This window comes from Cervus canadensis, chromosome 33, assembly GCF_019320065.1.
Source record: "Cervus canadensis isolate Bull #8, Minnesota chromosome 33, ASM1932006v1, whole genome shotgun sequence".
Lineage (NCBI taxonomy): Eukaryota > Metazoa > Chordata > Mammalia > Artiodactyla > Cervidae > Cervus > Cervus canadensis.
In genome coordinates this window covers 37,080,848-37,107,907 of record NC_057418.1, presented here as the reverse complement: position 1 = coordinate 37,107,907, position 27,060 = coordinate 37,080,848, and the positions used below count along the sequence as shown (strand labels likewise).

General features: G+C 51.6%; 1 protein-coding gene across 2 annotated transcripts in view; it reads right to left on the bottom strand.

Moving 5' to 3' along the window:
- SMOC2 (SPARC related modular calcium binding 2) overlaps positions 1-27,060 on the bottom strand; it is a 162,768-nt gene that overhangs the window by 105,123 nt on the left and 30,585 nt on the right. For both annotated transcript variants that reach the window (XM_043457456.1, XM_043457457.1), the window contains exon 2: positions 1,501-1,672. In XM_043457456.1, coding sequence (XP_043313391.1) covers positions 1,501-1,672 — 172 coding nt within the window. The remainder of the gene's footprint in view (positions 1-1,500; positions 1,673-27,060) is intronic.

The window sequence follows — 27,060 nt, the reverse complement described above, 5'->3', positions numbered from 1 at the left end:
GGTGTGAGAATTCCAACCAAGGAGTTATCCAGAAAAGTTAGGCTGGATCCAAACACAAGTAAGCTAAAAATGACGTTACCAAAAGGCCATCTGTGTTTAATGCCAACATGGCCTCCTGTCCAAAAACGGTGCATGGTGGACCCTGCAGAGCTCCAAGTGTGAGGTTTGGGAGAGCCCACCCTGACAGACAGACCCAGACAGACAGACGGACGGATGGGCCTCTGGCCTCAGTGTGATTAATGCCTCTCAGACACCCATGGAGACCACGGCCAACACAGAGGTTTAGTATCGCAGCTTCCTCACGGTCCTCCAACTGAGAGTCTGACAGGAGTTGTCTCCAAGAGGATATCTGATGGGGGTGTCTAAAGGAAGAGGGCACCAAAGAGGAACATAAAACTCAAACCTCACACCACAACACCTGTCCTCACGAGCTAAGCCAGCATAGGCCACTGCTTCTAGAAGCTTCTCTGCAGGGGAGATCCCCTGATACTTGAGTCTACTCTTGGGTCACTTCCCATTTCTCAGTGCAGACACCTGAGGTGTGTGACAGCCATCAAGGCATAAAGTTAGCTCCACGTTCCTCACAGAGTGACGAGTTTAGGGCACACTAATTGAACGCCAGGAGGAAGCTGGGTGCTGGGCTGCCCAACGCCCGTGGGCAGAGGGCCCCATGATGTGCCAACAGGAGCAGCACCCAGGCCCAGGGAACAGGCAGCTCCGTCTCTGTCACGGGGAGAAGTGAGTCGGACCTGTCCCCTAGGCCGGGTGGCCCTGTGAAAGGAATGGCAGCTCACTCAGAGCCTGGCCGAGTGCGGGCCCGAGGCACCGGCTTCCCTTCATTTGAGCGGTTGTTGGGCTAATAGCTAGACACCGCAGGACATGGTCTCAAGCGGGTTTTAGCCTGTGTGGTCTTTTCTCCTAGATAATAAGAAAAAGTAAGTCAAATCTCTTTCTGAAAATGACTCTATTTGTGTTTGAAACGTGTTTTGCTGAGTCAAACCTTTCATTAACGCGGGAAACATTTCAATGTTTTGCTCTAAGCCTGCTTGTTAGCTCCAAATCCACTTCTTAAATCAGGAAAACTGAAAATTACAAGTGTAAAATCAGCGCCAACAAAGAAGAAAAAAAAAATCCCTGAAAACAGCACAGGTGCTATTATACATGCCCCACATGTTAGACAGTGAAATGAGAAAGGGTTGAAAGAACCACTTTAAAAAACGGGGGCAAGAAAGAATAATTTTAGGAGACTCTGGAAACATTCTGTGAAACCTGGATGAATTTGTGTTGTGATGTGTGATGTCATAAAACATTCTAAGAAAAAAGAACATTCAACAAGAACATAATGATTCAAAAACGACTCTTAGTGCTACGCGCCCTGACAAAGATTCAGGAGCAGAAACCCTTGACTTTTTGCACAGGAAAACTTGGCCAGGTGAAGACGAAGCACATAAACGTACATTTTGGGGCTTGGCTCTTGAACAGTGGTGGAAGGAAACTTACCTTTGCAGTTGCCTCGATAAGCAATTTCTAGCTGGGGGTCTTTGCACTTGGCGCGTTGAAACTCGCAGCGAGATAGGAAGGTCCTCCCGTCCGAGGCGCACAGCGGCTTCTGGGCGGAGCCCCCACAGTCCAAGCTGCAGTCTTTGTCCTTGTCTTGGTCAACTCTCAAAAACTTGGAGGAGAAAAGAAAAAAGAAGCCAGACGTCTCAAGGAGTGTTCTGGGGAAAGCAGGAGGCTGTCTAGGCCACTTGGTGTTGAGGGAGTGTCCCAGAAACACTGTGGGAAGCCCGGAAGCCTCTGACCTCCAGGGTCTCAGACATCCAGGTAACTGGTCATTCCCTGCTCTGCTCAACATCTGGTAGCTGAACCTCTGAATGCTCCACCACTGGCCTGGGACACCATCCAGCTCTGCCCTGGGACACACGTGTTCTGTTTACCTCTAACTGTCTGAATAGCGATGCTTTTCTTTGAGTCAGTGAATTCAGTGCCTGGTTGACCCCTCCATTCACTACGTTTTGCCATCAGCTTGGAAGTCACGTGTGTCTGGAGCCCCCTGTCTTTCTGGAATGGGGGGGGGGGCAGGCTCTCCCTGCTGGAAAGCACCACACAATCTCATCCACACCCCAGGTACCACTTCATGTGGAAGGTCAGTTTCTGAGTAAGTACCCTGGCTCCATGGGTCCTAGGGGCCCTCTGGAGGACCCAGGGCTGCAGGGTCGCTACAGGCACAGAGCCGCTGCCCAGGGGCCCCTCCCAGGTCCCTGTCCTTGCCTTGGCTCCTCTGATGACCTGGACACAGAGCTTCAGAGCTCGGGGTCTCCCAGCAGGGCTCAGGTCTGGCCGCCAGCCTCCCACACCCGCCCCCACACAGTGGATGGTGTCCCCTGCCCCCCTCAGCTTCCCAACCCCCCACACACCCCCACCCCAGCCCTGCCTAGTCCTCCTCACCCCAGACACAGCGACAAGCATGAAGGCGACTCCAGCGCTGCTTTGGGTTAGAGGACGTGGTCACTGGAGCATCGCCTGCCCCGCCCAGGCCTTTGCTCTGATTAACGGAGCACCACTGAGCCACTAAAGGAGAGAAGGCCCCCGCTGAGGTGCAGCACTTCTCAACACCCCATGGTGTGGGCAGAGCCCTGGGCGCTGGGGCCGTTTGAACGGTTGATCCAGCAGGTTTGCCCCGTAATACTTGGCTCTGCTCACAGCGACCCTCCCCTGCTCAAGTCGGAGCCGGAGGAAAGTGGGGACGCAGTTCAGCAGAAGCTCAGGGACCGCATCGGCCTGCTGTCTCGTCAGGAAGAAACAGAGAGAAAAGTCTCAAACTCAGGGCGCCTCATCCCTTGAGAAGATAGATACCCAAACTCGCCCCTTTCATCTCCGAGTGTCCTGCTTGGTGACACGTGAAGACCAACCGATGCCGAAGCTGAGGTGAAATCAGGGGGAAGGAAGGGCCCCAGGTTTGCAGGTCAGCTGCCCGGGGAACCACATCCCTCCTGGGGTCCAGGTGGGGCCCGGGAAGAAAGGCAGCCAGGGCACTGTGGCTGGGAGCCGGCGGGCGACCACTTCTCTACCTGAACCTCTGGGAGCTGATGAGGGGCCGTTTGCAGGGTTCTGGACGAAGGCTCCAGCCACCAGGCCGTGCTCAGCATCTGGAGCATCACGGCTTTGTCCAGTCGGGCTCCGGGGATGAGGGGGGCAGACTTACGCTGCTCTAATGTTTCCTGTGAATAAGGTCACTTGCTGAAATGATCTGTGCTTATTTTAACCAAGAGGCAAGTGAAAAGAGATCATTGCCTTTCCAAGATTTTGCACACACAAAAAATTATTTTTCTTAAATAGAGCAAATACAGAAGATTTCTGTGTGGATCACAACAAACTGTGGAAAATTCTGAAAGAGGTGGGAATAGCAGACCACCTTACCTGCCTCCTGAGAAACCTTTATGCTGGTCAAGAAGCAACAGTTAGAACCAGACATGGAACAATAGACTGGTTCTAAATTGGGAAAGGAGTACATCAAGGCTGTATATTATCACCCTGCTTATTTAATTTATAGGCAGAGTACCTCATGTGAAAAGCTAGGCTGAATGAATCACAAGCTAGAATCAAGATTGCCAGGAGAAATATCAATAACCTCAGATATGCAGATGACACCACCCTTATGGCAGAAAGTGAAGAACTAAAGAGCCTCTTGATGAAAGTGAAAGAGGAGAATCAAAAAGCTGGTTTGAAACTCAACATTCAAAAAATGAAGATAGTGGCATCCAGTCCCCTCATTTCATGGCAAATAGGTGGGGAAACAATGGATACAGTGACAGACTTTATTTTCTTTGGGCTCCAAAATCACTGTGGACAGTGACTGCAGCCATGAAATTAAAAGACACTTGCTCCTTGGAAGGAAGCTATGACAAACGTAGATAGCGTTTTAAAAAGCAGAGACATCACTTTAATGACAAAGGTCTATCTAGTTAAAGGTATGGTTTTTCCAGTAGTCATGTATGGATGTGAGAGATGGACCATAAAGAAGGCTCAGTACTAAAGAATTGATGCTTTCAAACTATGATGTTGGAGAAGACTCTTAAGAGTCCTTTGGACTGCAAGGAGATCCAACCAGTCCATCCTAAAGGAAATCAGTCCTGAATATTCATTGGAAGGACTGATGCTGAAGCTGAAACTCCAATACTTGGCCACCTGATGTGAAGAACTGACTTATTGGATAAGACCCTGATGCTGGGAAAGATTGAAGGCAGGAGAAGAAGGGATGACAGAGGATGAGATGGTTGGATGGCATCACCGACCCAATGGACATGAACTTGGGCAAACTCTGAGAGATGGTGAGGGACAGGAGGGCCTGGCGTGCTGCAGTCCATGGGGTCAAAGAGAGTAGGACACGGCTGAACAGAAAAAAAGCACAGAAGCACGCTGAATGAATTCTGTCACTGCGGAATTTCAACCTCTTTTTCTTTGCACTCTCCCTGTTCAGTCCTGGAGACAGGACCTCCACATGAGGGATCCCGTTGCATGAAATGCTGCTTGTCTTTCAAAGCTGCCTCATTCCGCTCCTCACAAGCATCTAGTTTTCACAGACTTGCTCCTATGACTCACAGCTGGCTCGGACCAGAGCAGTTTCATGCAAGAGCAAGAGAGACTGGGAGAGGGGCCACAGAGGAGCAAAGCTGATGGTGAAACATCCCGGGACCCTCCCAGGCCAGGCCCACATGGGCGCCCGCCCAGAAGGAGCGCCCTTCAATTTCAGATGAAAACAGGGAATAACCTAAATCCTGCTAATTTTTACGTATAAGAGGTGCTCTATTTGTATTTCCTGAAACCATAAGACGAGGAAATGCAGATGGCTTAGGGAAGACACCGTAATTACCATTCTCTCTCAATGGAGGGCAACAGCCTCTCTCCTCATTTTTTAAAAAGTCGAGCATTCAGGCCTTTGGGATTTGACTGTAATTCTTGGTAATTTAATGGTGTGTAACAAACAATGGACCTGTTCTTTCTCAGAAATGAGAGAACTCATACTTTCTCCACATTTCTCCCCCTTCCCCCTTTTACCAGCAATTAAATTCCAGGAGAGTCAGTGCACAGAGGAATGTGATCTTTTCAAGGAGCTGGATTCTTTACTAAACAAAGCCCAGGGAGGAAAATAAAATATTCCCCTTCTAAAGAATTTAGTGTTCACTAACGGACGTGGTTGAGGGTCTTCACACTAGTTCCAATAAAAGGCACTTTGTCCAGTTTAGAGGGACTCTGTTACACCTTCAGCACCGCTCTGGCAGCAACGACTCAGGGTCCCGGGCCCGTCTCTCTTCCGTTCAGGACGCAGTGCAGTCGGCGCGTGTTGGGGGGGCCACTAAGGGGCTGCACGTGCATATCTGCCTGCAGGTCAAGGGGCTGCGGCATTATAAAAAGTAGGTCAAGTGTACACGGATTAAAGCCGTGGTCCATATTCTGCTTAATAAATGAATGGGTTTAAACCAGAGGAAAAGTGGGAACAAAGTGAAACCATTTAAGAAACGGATTAAACTCTTAATACGGACAAATTTTTTCCCATGCAATATTGATATATTGATGGAAGATGCCATTTGTACGAGATAACACATGGCATGGGTTAAATTAAGAAAAACATCTCTGAATTACATAATCATGCAGCTGGAAGATTCCCCAAAGCAAGAACTTTCTAAATAATGAGCCACCGGAAAGCGAACATAGCTTCCAAGTAAGCATGCTTGCTCGATGCCAGGATGAGGCCCACACAGCAGGGAGGGGAGACAGGGCAGAACCCATGGGGCGTCTGGGGTGCAGGTGGATCGGGGGGCTCGAGGGAGGAAGTGAGCTTAAACCACCAAGGAAGGAGGCGGGGAGGACTACAAACACACAGCCTGCGTTAAAGAGCAGCTTCACTTTAGAGCCTGAGCTGTCTCAGATCTCAGGAGGGTGCTCCCTACTTTCCAGCGGAATAGAGAACCGAACCCGTGACCCGAAGCTGGACAAGCGTTTTCCAGCCCTGAGCCTACAGCTGAGACGCTCCAGGGAAGCACGGCTGCTGTGGGGTGTTCTCTGCCCAGAGACGGCCACCCCTCACTCATCCATTCTCTCCCTCACTCACTCATTCACTTATTCCTCATCCACTTGCTGGAACTAACATGCACCAATCCATGCATGTTTAAAAAACACTCTACTTCAGTATTTTAATAGTCCTTGCCTCTATTTCCCACAGGGATCAAGCCTCGTATTTCTAAGGTAGGAAGGAGTCAGGTCCATCTTGAATTGAAGATGATTGTGATTGCTCAGTGATTGTTAGGGGACTGCCCTCTGTCAGGCGTTTTCCTGGACTCTGCGAGGGTTCAGAGGAGGGCCTGTCCTCGCGGAGATTAAGGTCCAGAGGGCAGCAAACACCGCACACAAGGATTCACCACCCGGCTCGGCCAGGGAACACCCGTCCTGTCGTGCGGGACGATGCAGGACCGGCAGGCCTCGCGAGGAGAGTGTGAGCGCCTGAGAGCCGTGGGATGGGCTGCTGACTCCTGGGTGGGGACCTGAAGACTCTCACCCAAGAGAGCCTCTGAGACGACGGGAAAGGAAGACAGAGGTGTGGAGTCCAAGCGCACAGACCCAGGGGAGCAAACCAAGAGCATGATGTCAGGGGGGTCTGACGGGGGCCGTGCTGAGACTGGCCTACAGACCAAGGGCTGGAAGGGACTAGGGCCCCCTTTCCTGCGACCACAACATTCCCAAGTCTGCGTTCTGCTCGCTGAACACAGATGACGCCAGCGGACAGTCTGGCAAAATGACCCCCACGCTGTGACAGCCCTCCAGGCCTTGGCCATTAACTGGCAATTAGCATGGATGCTGTGAACCCACGAAAAGTGGATTCTGTGACAGCCGGACGCTACGCAGGACCTTCCACACACGGTTGGAACCACCAGCATAGCAGCGGGGGGTCGTGCGCTTATCTGCGAAGTGGGAGTAATAGCACTTTCTCTGCCGACCTTTGCAGTAGCCGCGTGAGTAACTAAAATAACGAGACTCGCACTGTGCCTGAGGACGAAGTGAACTGCAGGGTGAGGAGGGCGTCTGTGTCTCCACGTGTGCACGGCCCTGCCGGGAGCCGCCCGGCCACGGCTGATGGATCACCAGGAGGCACTGGGCGGCACGGAGCCAGTGGGATGGGCTTTTACTAGATCCCCCCTTTTCTGATTTGAAAAACAAGCCGGCAACGTAGGTGAAAACAATAGACTGTGGGTCTTGCAAAGGGGGATCTGTCTTAATATGCCTAAGACGCTGAGTGAAACAGTGATGGAGACAGCTCAGTATTGATAACAGGTGTCACCAGCATCATTTGGGGTCTCTTGATGGCTTTTCATTGTATTCACAGGGCATCTGCAAGAATTTAAAAACCAAGGGCAAACGATCGTAATGAATTTTTTTTTTTTTAGTTTTTATGACTAGATTTATGTTGTAAACCCAACAGAGAGAGAGAAAGTGGTCAACACTCTGCTGATAAATCCCGGTGTGTCTGGGGGCCGGTCAGCACTGCAGCGCAGAGTGGGCAAAGGAAGCTGCCTGGAGACAGGCAGCTGGCTGTGTGATTGGGACAGTCGTCCTCTTAGCCAAGCAATCCTTGGCTTCTTCATTTGTGAAATGAAGATGATGGTAACACTAAGGCTTATTTCATCATTGTTATTGTGAAAATAAGATGGAGGACGTGGATGAGGACGTGCTTGGAAAAGACACAAAGATGCGACCTTCAGGAAGCCCTCCCAGGCAGACACTCAACCTCAGGGCATCTTTGCTCTGGGCCACGTTCCCATCATCAAAGCTTCAAGTATGAGCACTAAGAGACCCTCCCGTTTACGGTTGTTTTCAAAAAGAAAATTAGGAGCATGAAGTCGAGAGGGAGGTAACTCAGGTGTCGAGAGGAGGGGGCAAGCTTTGCAGGAAGATGCAGGCAGTGAGGGCGGGTGGGCTCCACACTCAGGGTCCATGGGGAGGGGTGCACGTGCGCGGAGATGGGACCCAGGAGACGAGCTGGTGCAGGGGCTGCAGGAGCCCTGCCCGAAGACAAACACAGGGGCGCCGCCCGCCGCGCGTGGACACTAACACAGCCCCATGCAGACTGAGAACTCCCAGAGCGGCGGTCCCTGAAGCCTGGCTGAGAAACAGGAGTTCCCGACGATCTGGGATGAGCAGGAACGGCAGGGGCTGACCCACCAAGGAGGAAACGGGAGGTGGGCGGGCCGGTGCTACTGTTTGCTTTATTTCCAGCGCTGCGTTCCTGTCTTGTTTGAGAGGATATAAGACTTTTCTAAGTTTTTATAGAGTTCTTGTGGGCTTCTGGTCCCCGGACCCAGGCCCTCTCTGATCCCCTGAGCTCAGGCACCCTCCACACGGTGAGCGTTGGTTCCTGACCCCACAGCTAGGGACAGGCGGAAGTTCCGCTCCATGCCCTGCTCTGCAAATCTCTTCTCTTTTCTCAAAACCTTTTTTATCTACTTTCCTTCCCTGCCTCCACATTAATATTTATTTCAATAATGAAAACAGATATTTTTGTTTCTTGTTAATACTTCTTGGAGATAAGAAACTCTTGGGTTTTGATTGTTCCAGATTTGTGTTTATTTGAGAGTCAGTAGGAACTCTGTTACTCTCAGAAAGAAAGAAAGTGAAGTCACTCAGTCGTGTCCGACTCTTTGCAACCCCATGAACTGTAGCCCACCAGGCTCCTCCGTCCATGGGATTCTCCAGGCAAGAATACTGGAGTGGGTTGCCATGTCTTTCTCCAGAAGATCTTCCCTACCTAGGGACTGAACCCAGGTCTCCTGCATTGTAGGCAGACGCTTTACCGTCTGAGCCACCAGGGAAGTCCTGGTGTTACTCTCAAACATCTACCCATATTTTATTAAGAAGAGTTTGAGAGTCTCAAAATAAAACACAGGTAGATGGTGTTACGTGAGCGCAAGGATGATCTCTGATTCTCACTTGAAAGCTCCTAACTCGACATTCAACCCCACTCTGGAGGCTCAGAGATGATTTGTTTGCACAAAGGCCTTATAACCTCCGCTCGTACAAGCCAGGCCTGTGTCCCCGGGATGTCACCACATGCAGTGATGTGAAGATGTCTACAGGGGTCTCGGTGGACCCCAGGCCAGCACTCTCTTCATGAGTTCAGTGACAGTGAAGTGCCAGTTCTCAACAGCATCCCAGTAAGAATTGCGCGTAGACCAAAGGGACGCTTCACAGCTCCATGTTCTCCTCTGGCTGCGGCTCTGCGAGACAGAACAAACTTGGGAAGTGGGAGAACGTTACAGTGGACGCTCGGCCAGCTGCTTACGAGCACCTGGGGCCTCTCGGGTAGCGATGAATGTGTTCACCCACGAGGCCCGAGCCCAGCACCACGTCTGGCCTACAGCTGGTGCTCAATAAACGCTCACTGTCTGGGAAGCTGTGGTAACACGACCAAGCGGGACTCACTGAGGCGTGACCAGGGCCCGGGGCAGCGTCAGAATGTGTCTGAGCAACCAGACATGGGGAGGGATACAGGGCTCAGACATTTAAGTGTTAGGAAGACGTCTGATCCCAGGCGTGCATGCCTTGAGTGTGTTGCGGCTGACACACCTGCTCTACTACCTGAAACGTCCATCTCTCATCACCAGCCTGGTGTGGGACGCCTCCTTCCCGTGTGCCCAAGGTGCCTCCAGATCAAAGCACACGAAAGGTCATTCATACACCCTGCCTGTGTCTAAGAGCAAAAGGATAAATTAGCCTAGAAAACAAGTATTACGCTCACGTCTGACTCCATTTTCCAAACCCTCTGCCCTGCACACTGGGGTCAGTTCTGTGTCCACCAATTCACTGTCCGCTGGGCCACTGGTCAACCCTGAGGAATCCCCGGTGTCCACCTCAGGGACCATCTGGGTACATCCGTGCACGCGGACAGGGCGTGGGGACAAAGTCCCAGGGGCGGGGACCGCGCCCTGCGCACCAGCCCTCTGAGAGGGGCCGGCAGACGGCCTGGCCAGCACGAGGCTAGAGGACAGGCGGAGATGGAGAAGGTGGCCCCAGAGGTGCCGTGCCCTGCCCTCTGTCATAAGGGGGAGCTCATAAATGCCCCGACAGCCTCGCCCGCTCTGGGCCACCAAGTGGACGGCAGACGGCACCTCCATCCACCCTCCGTCGCCCAGGAGACCAGCACACTCGCTGATGAAGTGACATTTCCAGAGGCCTTCAGCCAAGGCTTCTTTTTTAAGGTTCCTACTCATTTTAAAGCATTTAGAGCAAATTACGCTAAAGTACATGGTAAGGCTATTAAAGAGACCTGCGCAGCAGGGGAAACGGATCCCAAAGCAGAGGCACCAGAGAGCTTGCTCCCGAGCCAAACCTCAGGAGGCCGCGCGCCACACGGCATGACGGTCCCCACGGAGGGCGGGGCGGGCGGAGCAGGCAGGAGCGGAGGGCAGCCCGCCGCGGGCAGCAGGTGAGAGGCCAGTCTGCCCGAGAAGCGGCGGGAAGACCGCTCCCCGGGCGGGGAAGCAGGCTCACCCCAGGTCTCGGGTGCGCTCACACGGCCCCGATGTCTTCAAGTGAGAATGAGCACGTCACGCACAGTCAGGGGCCTGGGACTCCTGGGGGAGACCAGCCAGAACCTGGGTTCAAGTCAGCATCCAAGACCGGCGAAACCTTTGCAGCACCCGAAACATCGTCTGCGCCCTCATCACACCCTGACCCCGTCCCTCCTCCTGTGAGCCCGGTCTGGCCCTTCCTGGGGCAACGCAAGTGCCTGGGAGATGAATTGAAAGCAAGGGTGTTTTGCTGCAGGCTGGGGTCATGAGAAGCCAGCGCTCACAGGTCTGGGTCCTGCCGGATCCACATGGGTCCAAGCACAAAGCAGCTTCCTCACAAGGACTGGCTGCTTGAAGGGAAGGGAATGACCCCTGAGAGCCTGCATGTCCAGACCCGAGCTCCCCGCCACCACTGGGGCACATGCTCCACGCTGGGCCAGGCAGGGAGGCTTCCCAGGGGAAGGAGTAGCCGAGAAGAAACCCTCCCCCCTTCCAGGTTCACCTCCGCACACCTACACAACTGCCACCACAGGAGAAAGAAACCTGCAGAAGGAAGTCTGAAGCCCTTTCTCTGTGGAAATGAGCCAAGCGCCTTTGTCCACATGACCTGGGGCCAGGGCAGAGGCTGGCCCCCTGGATAGGATGCTGTCAGGGCCTGGAGGCTGGGCAGGCGGAGTTCAGGGGTCACCGATGAAGAGACCGAGGGTCCCCGAGGACACAAGCTCGGGTGCATCACTGACCAAAGAAGAGACTGAGGCTCCCAGGAGAGGTCACCGGCTCATCCAAGACGCAGCTAGAACCAAACTCAAGACTTTGGGCCTGGGGTCTGCTCTTCACTACAATCCTAACGGCTGGAAACCCGCCTGGGGGCCATGACTGTGCCTTCCCGCCCCAGGGCACCCACCCAAAGGCTTCACTCTTCACGCACACGCAGAGCCTGGTCTTGACAAGCAGCCTTGGAAAGATGCACAGAAGAGGGGCTGGGGGCACAGGAGCCGCCCTCTCGTGCCCTCTCTTCTCTTTCCGAGGTCTCCCCTTCCTCCCGGCCTGCGGGTAACTCAGGGATGCCTCACGTCAGCATCCACACAAACGGAAAGTGGCCTACGCCCCCATCACCTTGGTTTACACGTTAAGCAGATTCTTCACATTTTTAAGAGCCCGTGTTTACGGTAGGAGATAGCCGCGGCCTGGAGCCTTGGAGCAGAATTCTCCGAGATGGACCCTCTTCATCTCCAGGCGCTGGCACCTCGCTGCTCAGCGCCACCATCATCCCTGAGCTGGAGCACTATCTCGGCGACGGGCGGGAATGGGCCGCTGGCGCTCCTGCGGTCCATCACCGACGCCCGTGCTGGGCTGCCTCACCTCCTCCCAGGGGCCAAGGCGGAGAGACAGCTCCACGCCCTGATCACCCAGACACAGGGGGCTTCACCCCAGGACTTGGGAGGGGGGGTCAGGTAGCTCATGAAACCACCAGCCACACACAGCTACTTGCACTGAGTTCAAGTGAAATGAAACAGAAAATGCAGCTGCTTGGCTGCATCGAGCTCTCAGCCCCCGGGGCTTGGAGCCGGGCCCTGGGCAGCGAGAGGACACGCTTCTGTCATCACCGGCGGCTCTTAGACGCTGCTCTGGAAGCAACGATGAAGGGTAATTAATCTCCTGAACCAGCTCCCTAAACCCCAATTTCTAAATGACCTGTTGCAAAAAGAGACGTCAATATCCATCCCAGGCTACATTACTAATGAAACAAACATGAAACGCTGAGAAGTGAATCACCTTTTGAAAAGGTTATCCTGAAATTCACACCTGTAATTACAGAGGAAGGAGAAACACTTTAATGACAGGAGGAAGAGAAAGTTGGAGTGAAGAGAGGTCCTGCTGAGGGAGAGGAGAGGTCCTGAGATGGAGGTAAAGAGCAGGGGGTCAACGTCAGGGCGAGGGGACAGGCTGGCCCGCGGTGGGCGTGGGCAGTGGCCTGAGCTTCCCTATCTTTAGGGGCACACGTTATTGCTCAACAAACCCAAACCAGGGAAGGGGTGACGGCGGGGAGAGGGGAGGGTGGAAGGGGAGGGGGAGCGAAAGGGGCCCCATCGTCTGGCAGGCGGGTCTGCTGCGAGCATGAGCAGGGACGCAGGGGGAGGCAGGGGCCAGAGAAAGAGACCACGCTCTGTCCCAGGAGGTCTTGCGGCCTCTTCCGAACGGGTGTCCCCAGCAGACACCTTACCCCGTGGCAGATGCCTGCTCTGCTTCCCACGAGGTGCTCAGAGCATCACACACTTCACAGAGGCTTAAACGTTACAAGGAGACAGGATGACAAACTGGGGGATTTCAGAGGAGAACTCAGGAGCGCTAGGAGGGACCCTGGCCATGCTGAGCGCCCTGCAGGATGAGGCCGCCAGCGGGTGCCCGGCAGAGCGAAGGATGCACGAGAAGTGTGCTGTCCTGGCTGCCTCCCCTGAGGCCACTACAGCCGAGGCTGCACCCACGGCCTCCCATCAGGGGAGGGACCACAGGATGGGGGGCCCAGGTAACAGGGGTGGCGGCAGCGCTGCTTTCCCTTCGTGGCAGCGTCCTGACTCAGGCTGTTTCGTAAGAACAGAAGCCCCTGCCTAAGGGGGTCTGCAGCACACACACACACAGGACCCGCCCATTCACACACAAGCCCCACCCATCCACACAGGCCCCACCCATCTACACACAGGCCCCACCCATCCACACAGGCCCCACCCATCTACACACAAGCCCCACCCATCCACACAGGCTCCGCCCGTCCACATGTAGGTCCCGCCCATCCACACACAGGCCCTGCCCATCTACACACAGGCCCTGCCCATCCACACAGACTCCGCCCATCCATGCAAGCCCCTCCCATCTACACACAAAGCCCGCCCGTCCACACAGGCCCCGCCCATCCACACACAGGCCCGGCTCATCAGCAGTGGGTTTTGGGATCCTGGCACCGGCACCCCCATTCTGACTGAGCCGACCCCTCTCCTCCAGGCCTGCAGGCTCAGACGCTCAGGGAAGGCAGAGATCTAGGCCCTGGTCTCCCCAGTCCCCGCCTCTCAGGCTGGCCCTGTTCTGGGGTGGCTGCCCCAGCTTTGTCACCACTGTCCTGGGGGAGTTATCACAGAACACCAGCGTCAGGAAAGTGCACCTGTCCGTGTGTGTCTGCCCCATGTCCTAGAGGGCCCTGTCCCCGAAAGCAGGCTCAACTCGGAGCCCAACAAGTCGGGAAGTTGAGTCGCTCAGTCGTGTCCGACTCTTTGTGACCCCATGGACTGTAGCCCACCAGGCTATTCCGTCCATGGGATTCTCCATACTGGAGTGGGTTGCCATTTCCTTCTCCAGGGGATCTTCCCGACCTAGGGATCGAACCCAGGTTTCCCACATTGCAGGCAGACGCTTTAACCTCTGAACCACCAGGGAGCAAGTCGGAGGCACTACTAACTACCAACGACCTTGCGAGGTTTTCCTGTCTTCTTGACAGTGGAGATGTGCCGAGGAGACGTCGTCCGAGTGTTCACTGACCTGGAAGGACTCAGATGCCTTCTCTGACCTGGTAGAGCACTCCAGGGAATGTCCAGAGAGATGCTGTCTAGGTGTTCAATTCAGGGGGGAAAATGTAGAGGAAGAAGAGACCTACCCCCTGTGTTTAGGTATTTGCCAAGTAAATTAGCACTTGTATACCTAAAATCTAATTAGGACAGCCACAGGACCAGTGCCTGCTCCCCAGTGTCCAGCTGTCTTGATCCAGACCCTGAGTTTGACCGTTTCATAAAGAATGCATTCACTCAGAATGCTCAAGAGGAAAAACTACTCTTCTCAACATCTGGTAGAACTATTGAGCAAACCTGCCAAGATTTCGACCAGTATGTCTGGAATAATGCCAAACCAAGAAAACAATGAGGTTTATAATGGAAACAAAGACAAAACTTTAATTTAGGATTGTTCCAAAGGCATGAGATGATTCTATACTCCTAATATTCTGAAGTTACTGTGTCCATGGCTGTTGACATGCGAAATTCCAGAAAGTGGCTACTGCGCAAAATCAAATTCCTCCAGGAGTTGGCGTCAGAAAACACCACAGGGCAAAAACCAGTGAAAACGGCAACAGCACAAAGACGGTTCAAAACCAGAAGATGTGTTGCATGTAAGAGCCAGCTGAAATTGATTTTCTTAGGTGACATTTAGCTAGAAAAAGGAAACTAGGATTTATATATTTTTTGAAAAAAAGAAATTATGTCCACATTGTCAACTTGCTCATCTAAAGCTAATTTTAACTAGCCAGGATTTAATATACTTAGAATTTTTACATTAATTTACCAAACTACCATCATTTTACATTATAGTACTATTACAGGACCACATCTTACCACAGTGGGGTCCATGCTGGGGACCCCTTGGCCTTTGTATACAGAATGTCACTCTCACTTTCTGAATAGTTTCCTTTGGTTCTGGAAAACTATCACTGACTTTAAAGTTTGCGTGTGTGTGTGTGTATGTGTGTGTGCAATCGTACCCAGCTCTTTGTGCACTGTTTCTGAAATATTTCCCTTCATCACTGTGCAAGGCTATATGACATCTTACACAAGGTAAGATTATAAATTGGTGGGAGTTGGATTTTTTAACACATCTGTACCAATAAAGATGAAAGTTCAAGCCAGTTGTCTTTCAAACAGGTCACTTCTGAGCACATATGAACATCCCACCAGTTTAGTCCTCTTTTAAATTTGTGAATTCTTCCTTGAATCTCCCTCCACACCAAGTTAGAAAGGACTCAGGAAGATTTCATGCCAAAATACAGACAATTTTCTCCTAAATAATCTCACTGGATCCTGACAAGCCCTCGACAGGCTAATGAAGAAACCTCCCTCCCTGAGCAGGTGGCAACAGTGCTCCGGAGAAAGCCTTTCAGATGCTGCTTCATGGAGGACGTGGGCGCGGAGCAGGGGCAGAGCCCACGGGGGCCTCTTGCACGCCGCACGTGTTGTCCTCTAGAAGCGCAGCCCCTCACACTGTCGTTGGCCCCACGGCCACAGTCACCTGGAAACCAGGAGAGAAGCTCGTGCAGGTGAGCCAGCGCTGCTGTGTGGTGACATCATCCCTCACTGCGGTTGTAACCGTGAAACGGGTAAACTGACGCCCAGGCTTGCATTTCGACCATGCGGTTTCATCCCCAGCAGTGATGTGCCACAGACCTGGGCATCACAAGAGGGAAACTGCCAGGTTTGGATTAATCATATTTGATCAGCCTGTCACTGGAGAACCTGACCATTAGGGCCACTGCTGGTGGTGGGGATGTGGGGTCTCCCTTGACGTCTCTGATAGTTCCTGTTAGATATTTCTCTAAAATAAAAGGTGAACTAACGGGGAAAATGGAAGTCTTGTGAATTAAAAATAAACATCACATGTGTGTGTGTGTTTATGTGTGTTTACATCTTTAAGAAGATTGATTCCAAGCCAAGAGTGTTCTCACGCAAAATGTCAAATTGGAGCTTTCCTTTTAAATACAATTGAGTTTTTCAGTTTAGACAGGGAAGGTTCCTTATCGTTGCCTGCACAAGAAATGTTCTCCTTAAATACAACTTTTCATGCACAAGGGAAAAAATGGGTAACATTATTTTGTCTAAATAAATTCACTGGTAGTTTCAGAAGCAAATTCAATATTAGAATCAATTAAAATATAAATAAATTGATTAATTAAAAGAGATTTAGTAAATTAGAAAACTGGCTTCTAAAGTGAGGAAAGTAGGTTCATCAAAGAAAGAACGGAGGGAGAATATGTGAGTGGCCCTAAAATAGTGAAAACTTGTCTCAATTTCCTAACAAAATAAAATCACAATTAAGAAAACTCAAACAGCATTTCTGCATCTGTGTCCATAAGATAAGATTAAAACACTCCTGCAGGTCATATGTGTAGATACTTTTACACAAGTGTGGGATTATTGTTTTGGTTTAAGTTTTCATTAAGCATTTTATTGTTATTAGTAATAATAATTTTAATCTTCAGATATTCACCTGGAGTCATGCCTGACCCTAATGGATGTATTTTAGGATTAACTGACCTCGGTTTGAAAGAAGGGCACTGTCATCACAAGACTCTAAACCAAAGGAGCCTCCACCTTCCAGAACCTTCCCCACCTCACAGAACCTTTTCATTCCTGGTCTCAGAAACATCTTTTCCTAGTTACTGCCCTTTATTCTCATCTCACTCTTCAAACCTTTTGGAAACTAGCTTTTGCACTTCATCTAAGTATCTATAACTTCACACACACAAATTCACTTATGATTTTAATAAAATAAAATTTTCTGTTCAGCATTGTCTGTCTCAGGCCTCTGGAATTCAGATTCATCCAACTTCAACTGGACTCGGATCAAAACCCCTGCATTACTCAGATACATGATAGGAGAAATATTTGCAATGAATTGGACTGACCCACTGTAAATTATATGAGATGATCCAGAAATATTTCCTGTTGTCAGGGGTGAACTGCCAAGAATGACACAGGGTCAGACTTTATATGGGAAGGCACGCTCCCTGCTCTAAGTGGTCCGTGAACACGCTCGCGCGGAGGCGGCAGGCCCCCCGCCACATGGCTCCAGTCCCAGATGAGGCTGTGGCCGCGACGCGTGAGACTGAGGTGCGTGGATGTGGGGTGGGAGGCGCTGCCTCTCCCGCAGGGCAGGACCAGCCCTGCGCAACTTGGCACCCAGGTTTACCGACCTGCAGTCTCAAAGCTTTTCTAGGCCGCCGCCTGGTTACCCACCTGACCGTTCTCCCCGGTTCAATGCAGATTTCAGCATTTATAAAACAGGGGCTTGCATCGAGTGATTTCTCGGGCCCCATCAAGTTCACCAGACTGCCCCCCATAAACCACAGGGGCGGTGGGCTTGAGGGGTGGGCATCAGCTCCCCATGGAGCCCATCTCTGGTCCACAGCAGTGACTTCCGTTCATGTTCTATGACCTTCCAAGGCTGCGTCCCTGGTTCCCGCCCCTGCCCCCATATATTTTACTCTGTAACAGAGCCTTCCTGGAAGGACTGAGATGACTTGGCTGAGAACCTGGATCCTGGTCACCTCCCCCTACAAGGACATCCAGGAAAGCTAAGACTGTCGCCTCGGCAAAGCTGGTGGTTTGAAGGCTGAGGGTATTATTGCGGTATTGTTGTGGGTTGAATGGCGTTCCTTCCTCTTGAAAAATACGTTCAATCTGAACTCCTGGCACCTGTGAATGTGACTGTTTTTAGAAACAAGGGCTGTGCGCAGTGATCAATTTAAGACGAGGTTGTACTCAATGAAAATAAGAGTGGGCTTCAGATCCAACCATTGATGTCGCAGGTTGAACTGTGTCCCTGAGTTCACGTGAGGTGCTAACTCCCATCCCCTTAAAGTGCAACCCTATTTGGAAATAATGTCATTAGCTAAGTTCATGGAGTAATGCAGAAGGAAAGGGAGCCTTTAATCCAAAATGACTGGGTGTCCTTATGAGACGGGAAACTTGGATACAGGCGCACACACGGGGTCACCACCTAACGCCAGGGGCACAGGCTGAGGAGCAGCGAGGAGCCAGTGAGCCTCCAGAGCCGGTAGGCCCGGGTCAGGCTCTGCCTCCGGCCACCAAAGAACCAAGCCTGCAGACCCCTTAACCCCGAATTCGCAGCCTCCAGAATGTGAGACAATAAACTCTGTTCTTTAAGCCACTCGGTTTATGGCAATTTGTCATGACAGCCCTGGGACGCTAATACAGATGGGTTGCCGGGCAATAATAAGGGAGTGAAATAATAAAATGATAAACTAACTGTTGATATCATCACATTAAAAATCCCTCAATCAAAATGACTGTAAAATGTTCCTGCTGTGCTTATAAAAGATACATAGAAATTACTTCAAAAAACACTCAAAAGGGAAAAGAGAGCCCCACCTGTGTGCAGATTGTGCACCGCGTGCCTGTACATCCTTTGATCATGTGGCAGTTTTTAAATCACCTCGATACTTGATCCTTTTATATATGATACGGCCAGGTGCGTGGAGAGCTCAACAAAAGCTAAAAGGCACTCTCCAGTAGCACACCTTGCAGACAGGTTTCTGTACTCTGAATATTTTAAAGATAACTTTTGCCCTCAGCCTGATAAGAGGTGATCAGTTTGAATAAATTATAAAGCTAACGATGGATCACTCAGGTCTGCTCTAAGGTCACTCAAGGGGACCCCGCAGAGGTCAGAACCGAGGGGAGGGGAATGGAGCAGGGAGGTGAAGGGCCCCGGAGGGGAGCACAGGTCAGCCAGACCACGGAAGCCCGGCCTCCCTGCCCAGAGACCGCCCTGGAGGAGAAGGTGACTCAGCGGATGGGGCCACCTTCAGGCTCCTCCAGCAGAAGAGGACAAGTCAGAGAGAAATGGCAACAGCTCTGCTACATGCAGCGGTAATCAATGAGTGGGCAAGGAGGAGGTGGGCAGGCGTGCCCAGGAAGGGCCAGGCTGGGCACCGCTGCTCGGGGACAGCCCTGACACCCCCGAGGCTCCTCACAGCCCGACCCAAGGATGAGGGCTCCCACAGGGGGGATATGCCCTCAGGGGCCGGAGGGGTGCAGGCTAAGGGTCTCGGGCTCTGGCCTTCAGCATGCTCTGACCTTGGCCCTTGAGCCAGCTGGGTCTTCCTGTGCAGTGCATAAAGAATAAAGAAGATAAACAGTCCCTCTGCAGCCCTGCAGCTCCCAGGCCTAGCTATCACCACGTCCAGAGAGCACCAGGACCTCACAGCCGGACGCCCTGGACGAGGGCCTGCACGCGGCCACGCCCGCGGGCGGGGGGGACTAATGCCCTTGTTTACGCTTCTCTTCCAGGAAAGGCAGCTCGCTCAAGGCTGAGGTCTCACCCCTGGACCTGACTCTGTGATGAAAAGCTACAAGATGTGGATTTGGATGGCAGAGACTTGGAACCAGGACTATTTTTTCTGTAAAACACTGCAGAACCACAGGAGAATGTGGGTGAACTCAGCAGGGAATTGGATAGGTTTTCACGGACGGGCCTCCAAATGCTGTTACCGATGCGTGGTGAATCATGATGGGTTTGGACGTGCACAGCCAACACGGCTCAGGGGAAGGAGCCACGGGAGACGGATTTGAGAGAAAACAGCCCTTTCAGGCCTAACAACGTGCCAGTCAAACTGCGGACTGTGGCCACACGGGCACTCCATCTTTGGAGAAGGAGCCGAGCAAAGACACAATGCAGGTCTTTCCCTTAAGTTGCCTTTTTCTTCTCTTTTGCTCCATGGCACAGACAGTGGGGCAGTAAGGCTTCCCACCACACAGAAGACGAGCAGAGCCACAGGACGTAAGCTCATAGACGTCATAGACGTCTATCTTACCCCCAAGGGGCTGGAGATCATGGCACTGACGCTTGGTTTCTGCTGTTCGGTGGGTTTCATGACTTTGGGGACACAACCCTTCACTCATCGGTTCTGTTCAGTTGTTAGTGAGTGAGCTGGAAATGGCTGGACCAGAGACAGCAGGGAAATGGTGCCCACAGGAAGAAGTAAGAAGGTTAGATGACCCCATGGACTACACAGTCCATGGATTTCTCCAGGCAGGAATACTGGAGTGGGTAGCCTCTCCCTTCTCCAAGGGGTCTTCCCAACCCAGGGATTGAACCCAGTTCTCCTGCATTGCAGGTGGATTCTTTACCAGCTGAGCCACCAGGGAAGCATGTAAGGTTGGGGGGATAAACGAGGAGGTTGGGACTAGCATGTCCATGTTACTCTCCTCTCCTCACGTCCCTGCGCTTTGAGTCCCCACTGGCCTGAAGCCTCGGCTTGGGGACTGGAGGGGCACCTCTTGGATGTGATCCCCAGCATCCATCAACAGATGGGCATACTTTGCTTCACAGGCTTTATAGGCCAGCAGAGGCATGGCAGGCCTGAGATCCACTCAGCAAAGCCTCACAAATCAATCCCCACGTCCTCAGTGATCTTGGGGGAGAAACTGGGAGAAGCTGGGCTGGTGACACATTGCCCGGAGTCGGGAGAAGATCCAGGAGGGGTGGGCATGATTGTGCCTTCAGAACACGCATCGCTGGAGTGTTGTCTGGGAGCTGGGATGTGTTCTGGCTGTCATCAGGGGTAGACATCCCAAAAGAGGGCAGGTGCTTGTCGATAGGTCTTTAGAACATCACAGGAAAGGACTTCCTGCCTCTGTGTGTGTGTGCCTGTGTGCCTGTGTGTGCATGCGTGCCTGCCTCCCCTCCCACCTCCTTTACACACACACACACACACACAGGCACACACACACACACACACACACACACACTCATGCATCCACCAGCTGCCATCCAGCTGCAAAGAGCCAGGGTTCACAGACAATACGCAAAGCCACTCTCCATCATTCCTTATTCCTTCATCTTTTTCCTTTTGGGTCTTGAGGTGTCACAAACAAAGAGAGTGGGCTCGGTTATAAGCCCAAAGCTTCCAGACATGCTTGTCCATGCAGCAGTAGGAAAAAGAAGTTAGTAAACATCAACTGGTCACACATTCTGGGGAGAGAAACCTATGACTGGACGTGCATCTAAGCACACATCCAGTAATAAGGACTGTGTGACACGCCCAGGGATGCATTTCCAGGCTCCACAGGCTGGAAAGGTGGAGTGCAGTGAGATGGAGGCTGAGGGGAGGAGGGGCGGGTGGCTGTGGTCAGTGATCCCAGACCCAACAACACATGTGCTTGAGGTTTGGCCATTGATCCGAGCGATTCCATTTCATCTTGGAGCTGGAGCGTCCACAGGAAAGAAGGTTCTTCCAGGGTCTGGGCGCATCTGCTCCCCGTCCACAAGAGGCTTTGAAAAGCACAGAACCACAGGAAAATGAAACTGCCGAGCCTCAGCTTTTAAAGGGAACCAGCCTTAATTGCGACTCAGAGTCTAATTTAGTTCAACTTCGGTTAAAGGTTTGGAGTCATCGGTATTATTGCAAACAAAAGTCTATAATGAACACAGATTCTCAGATCAAAAACCAAGGAAAATGAAGTTGCTGATTCTGAACTTTCAGAGGCTGCTGGGCACTTCCAGCAGCCAGTCCCAGCGAGGCCGAATGTTCCACAAACACAGAAAGCCTGGCTAGTTCCATACTGTGTATTAGAGGCCTTTAAAATCCTGAAGCCCAGCAATCCCACATCCAAAGTGCAAGTGAAGAAAAATATCAGAAATGCACACAAATATGAATGCACAGTACTGCTCGCAGCAATATTAACAGCAAAACAAACCTGAAGGAAATAAAATCTCCAACAACAGAGGTTTGGATAAACAAGTCACTCTAAAGACATACAACAGAAAAGTGCTAATCCATTGAAAATCATATAAAGGGTGTAGAAAACATTTTAAACAAAGTTATTTAAGATGAAAATGTAGAGTACAATCCCTAGTTTACATACACACGCATATACGTATGTACCCACATCCAGGGCGCGCGTGCGCACACACACACACACACACACACACACACACACACACAGAGTAGATGAAAGAATGCAAAATGTCAGGACTGCAAAGTTTCACCAGTGTCTAATCTCCAGGCAACAATTTCACAGGAGACTGGGACATTCCTCATCCTCCTTTACTTTCAGATTCTTACAGTGGACCTCAGCTAACTTTTTAAAAAAAATTATGCTTTATAGATTTTAAATTTATACAACACTTAAAACCTACTGAAAATGTATAACCATCACCCAGACAGATATGTATCAACAGTAAAGAAAGAAAAAAGCATGAGTTATTAAAAGCTATACACAAGTGTTAGTCATGTCTGACTCTTTACAACCCTATGGACTGCAGCCTGCCAGGCTCCTCTGTCCATGGAATTCTCCAGGCAAGCATACTGGAGTGGGTTGCCATTCCCTTCTCCAGAGGATCTTCCTGACCCAGGGATCAAACTCACGTCTCCTGCACTGCAGGCAGATTCCTTACTGTCTGAGCCCCAAGAGAAGCCCATGAAAAGAAGCAGCACGAAGTAAATACCCCCAAACGTCTAAGAAAACAGAAAACGTGTGCTCTGTGCCCCTCAGACAAGTCTGGGCATCACTTTGTCATCTAATGAGCGATCACATAAGGGAAACTGTGGGTGGAAAACAAATTTCTATCATGGCTACCACCACCACGTCTGCTTTGATGCCCCCAAATCTGAAACACAGCCAAGACCCTCATGTTCTTCCAGCTGCCCTCTGCACAGTCTAGAAACAAACTAGGACAGAGCTTAGAACAGAATTACCTAAAAGCCTGGACTTGACACCTGTTCCTACATCCACAACATTAAGCAACAATCCCTTCCACAGGGCACTGCTGGGAGGTTTAAGCAAGCCACGTGAAGGCCCCACGTCCACAGTCACTCGGCAGACACCGGTACTCCTGTCCCTAGACGCCCCAAGGCCACCCTGTCCCAAACCTGCCCTTCTTCTCCCTGTCCACCTGGCCAAGGGCAGCAGCCCCTTCAGGAGGACCTCTGAGTCTCTGGAGAGACCCTGACACCTTCAGCCCACCCCTCCCAGCCGGCCTGGGCTCCCTCCTGCCTTTCCCCACCCCTCCGGTCAGTACACGCAGATGTCCTTTTATTGTGCCCTGTGGACACGCTGATCTTTATAAATTGAGGGTTTGGGGCAACCCTGCCTGGGGCATGCCTATCGGTGCCATCCATCCAACGAGCTTCTCTCACTCTGTGTGTCTGCATCACAATTTGGCAATTCTCCCCATTTTTCACATTCTTTTGTTATTATGATACTTGTTCAGTTCGATTCAGTTGCTCAGTCATGTCCAACTCTTTGTGACCCCATGGACTGCAGCACGCCAGGCTTCCCTGTCCATCACCAACACCCAGAGCCTGCCCAAACTCATGTCCATCAAGTCAGTGATGCCATCCAATCATCTCATCCTCTGTCGCCTTCTTCTCCTCCTGCCCTCAGTCTTTCCCAGCATCAGGGTCTTTTCCAATGAGTCAGTTCTTTGCATCAGGTGGCCAAAGTATTGGAGCATCAGTTTCAGCATCAGTCCTTCCAGTGAATATTCAGGACTGATTTCCTTTAGGATTGACTGACTGGATCTCCTTGCAGTCTAAGGGACTCTCAAGAGTCTTCTCCAACACCACAATTTAAAAGCACCAATTCATCAGCACTCAGCTTTCTTTTGATGATACTTGATGGGGTTTTTGAAATCTGTGATCTTTGATGTTGCTACTGAGACCCACTGAAGGCTTAGATGATGGTTCCTATCTTTTTGGCAATAAAGAATTCTAATTACAGTACACACACTGCCTTTTTTGAGGGGATATGATGGCACATCTAATAGACCACAGTGTAGGGTCAACGTCACTTTCGTCTGCTCCAAGAAACAGATCCTGCGTGTGCCTCGCTTTATCACGATGCTGGCTTCACTGCCGTGCCTGGACCCAAACTGCATCATCTCCCGGGTGTGCCTTCACCTCCTCCTGGCCCAGCTGCTGTGTGTGTTTGTGTGTGTGTGTGTGTGTGTTTGCCATTCAAATACAAAGACGCGCTCAGACACAGACACGAACACACACACTCACTGGTGCACTCCCCCTGTTCCAGGACCGCTTTGCCGCCCTGAGCATCAGGTTCCCGACCCCCGTGTGGTCCCTTCCTCACAGCCCCACCCACTTCCAAAGCTCACAAAGTCTGGCCGTCGGACCCCAGGGGCCACTGCACACAGAAGGGGCATCAGTGTTGTGCCCTCCTCAAGAGAAGCACAGGGGCCTGGGCTGTCCTCTCACCTGGCAGAGGAGACAAGGGGGTGGCATTGAGCCCCCAGACTCACTGACGGGACCACGGCCACCTGAAGGGCCGGGATGCAGGACGGGGGCCCGTGGCCACGGGAGCCACATCCCATGGCAACCGAGGGTCCCTGCCTCTGAACGCTGCAGGTGAGCGCAGACCCCAGCCTGTCGGCCACCCTGACACCCCCAGAGGTCCTGCCACCAGAATGTGGCGGCACCCGACTGTGGTCAGGCTGAGGGATCAAGACTGGATCATAACCCCACACCCCAGAAGATGGAGCATCCTGCCACCCTGGGCAATAGCTGCTGGGGAGCTGAAGCTTGTCTGGGTGTGTGAGTCTCTGCCCGCCCAGATGCCCCAGGAACACCCGCCAGCCCGCAACACTTGCAGGACAGAGGAGACCCTCAGGGCAGAACGGAGGCGAGGGGACAGCTTCCCAGAACCACGCATGGGCCAGTCTGGATCCCGAGTGAGAGGGGAGGGCGTCCCTGCCCGCCCTGCAGCCGCAGTGAAGAAGGAAAGGTGGGGAACGGCCTTGTTCTAAGACACGGACCTCCTGCAAGCGGGCCCCACGCAAGCCTTGGGGGGAAGGAGGCCCGCAATCCGCTGCCTCTCGAGGCCTGATGTTTGAAGTCTAATTTGGCAAGAGGCTTATGCGGTTACTAGCAGTTCAAGATGCCCTGAGGCAACATCGCAGGGAGGCAGAATCTTCCATGCAGGTAAACAGCAGGCAGGCCTACCCTCAATAGCCCTCACCCAGAATTCTGCCGTGTGAGTCACGGACCTTTAAAGCTCCTAATGCTTACTTGTAAAGGTGGAGATCACAGTATTGTTATAAAATGAAACAGACTCCGCAGAGTGTGTTATGTGATGGACTCTCAGCATCTCACATTTGGTATTTCTTCTTTTTTGATGTTTTGGTAAAAATTATCCCGGAAGTGCCACAAATGGCCACGGAGGTATTTCAGTAAGCCGCAGGTTCCTGGCATCTGGGCCGGAGATGCATTGGTTAAGGCTGCATTCAAAAATAAAAGGTCAGAGAAACACTTTATCTGGAGCAGAAATATCTTTCAAGATTTGGCATTCCCTGTTCAACATAAAACAAAGTCATCTCACAGGTGGCCCAGGCTAAAAATTGGATTTTTTTTGAAACAATAAACTACACAGATATGGCAAAACAGGTAGTTGGCAGGTCTCTTTTTCATGAAAAAGAAAGGATGCCACACACGGGGAAGGGCAAAAGCCTTATTTCTAGATTTCCTATAGAACTAATGGAGTCGGTGATTCTCAGCCTTAGGTTTCCTTAAGGATCGTCTGAGATTCTGCTTTGGAAACAGCCTGCCTCCACCCCTGCAGGTCCTGACTCCAGAGAGCAGGAGGGATGAGAATCCACACTTTTCACCGGGCACAGCGGGCGGTTCTGATGGAACTTCGCCTTAGCTCACACCACGAGAAGCTCTGCGCCAAATCACACACACAGTCACTAAGGAAGGCCAATTTTGAGAAAATGAATATATTCAAAACTCCGTATGTATTTTCTATGAGCAGATCAAGCTCAGAGAAAATTATTGTTTCTAATTTAGTCCTTCAGCCCAAACACAAGGAAAAAAGACATAAGCACAATTTCATTGAATGAACTGGAAATTTCCATTCAATGTTCTTGAAGAGATGAGAAAGCCTTCCGTCCTAATGAGACTGCAAATTGGGATCCTGGCGGCACTCACATGTGGTCAAGGCTCTTTGTCTGTGAAAGGTCACCCGAACTGACAGCGAAACCGGCGGGGATGGAAAGCTCTGCCGATTTTTACCACAAAGGCGAGCGATTTGGCTGCTGGCACTGCCAGAATTTGCACAGTGCTCCGAACTGCCAGTTTGTTGATTTCAGGACACCATTTACAAACAGAAAGATTTAGAAAATTGCTTCTGTATTCAAACCCTGACCCTTCGAATCCTGCCGCGCCTCCACGCCCACCCAACCAGATCTTCATGTTTATATAAACTCGTGACCCGGGATCTGTTTACAAAACACACTCAATTACCCCTCACAAAACCCGCCTGCTGTCAGTTTTGCCAGACTCGCCTCCTGGGGAATGCTCTGCTCAGGGATTTCTGGGAGAATAAGGCAGCGAGACAAACCCTGGAAGACGCAGCTTTTGTTTGGGGATGAAGATCCCCCTACCAGGAGGACAGAGGAGAGTCGGCCCCCCTCCCTGCGAAGGGGAGGAAGCCCTGGGGAGAGGGGCTGCCCTGCCCCATGCTGGTCCTGGCACAGGAGCCCACCAGGGACCGCGGGCAGACCCACATGCTGCTGGAGCAAAAAGCTACCATGATCGTTACCATTGTCTAGGAGTGCAGTTTCCTTCTGAGACATGGGAACGTGAACTTACCAATAAAAACATTCGACTTGTTAAAATATGAATGCACACTTCGGAAGCAGTTAGCCTGTGAGGCAGAAGTTAGCTTTGCAGTTGTTTCTGTTTATTCAATCATGTCTGACTTTTTGCCACCCCATGGACTGCAGCACGCCAGGCTTCCCTGTCCTTCACTGTTTTCCAGAGTTTTCTCAAACTCATGTTCACTGAGTCGGTGATGCCATCCAACCATCTCATCCTCTGTCGTCCCCTTCTCCTCCCACCTTCAATCTTTCCCAGCATCAGAATCTTTTCTAATGAGTCAGCTCCTCACATCAGGTGGCCAAAGTATTCAGCTTCAGCATTAGTCCTTCC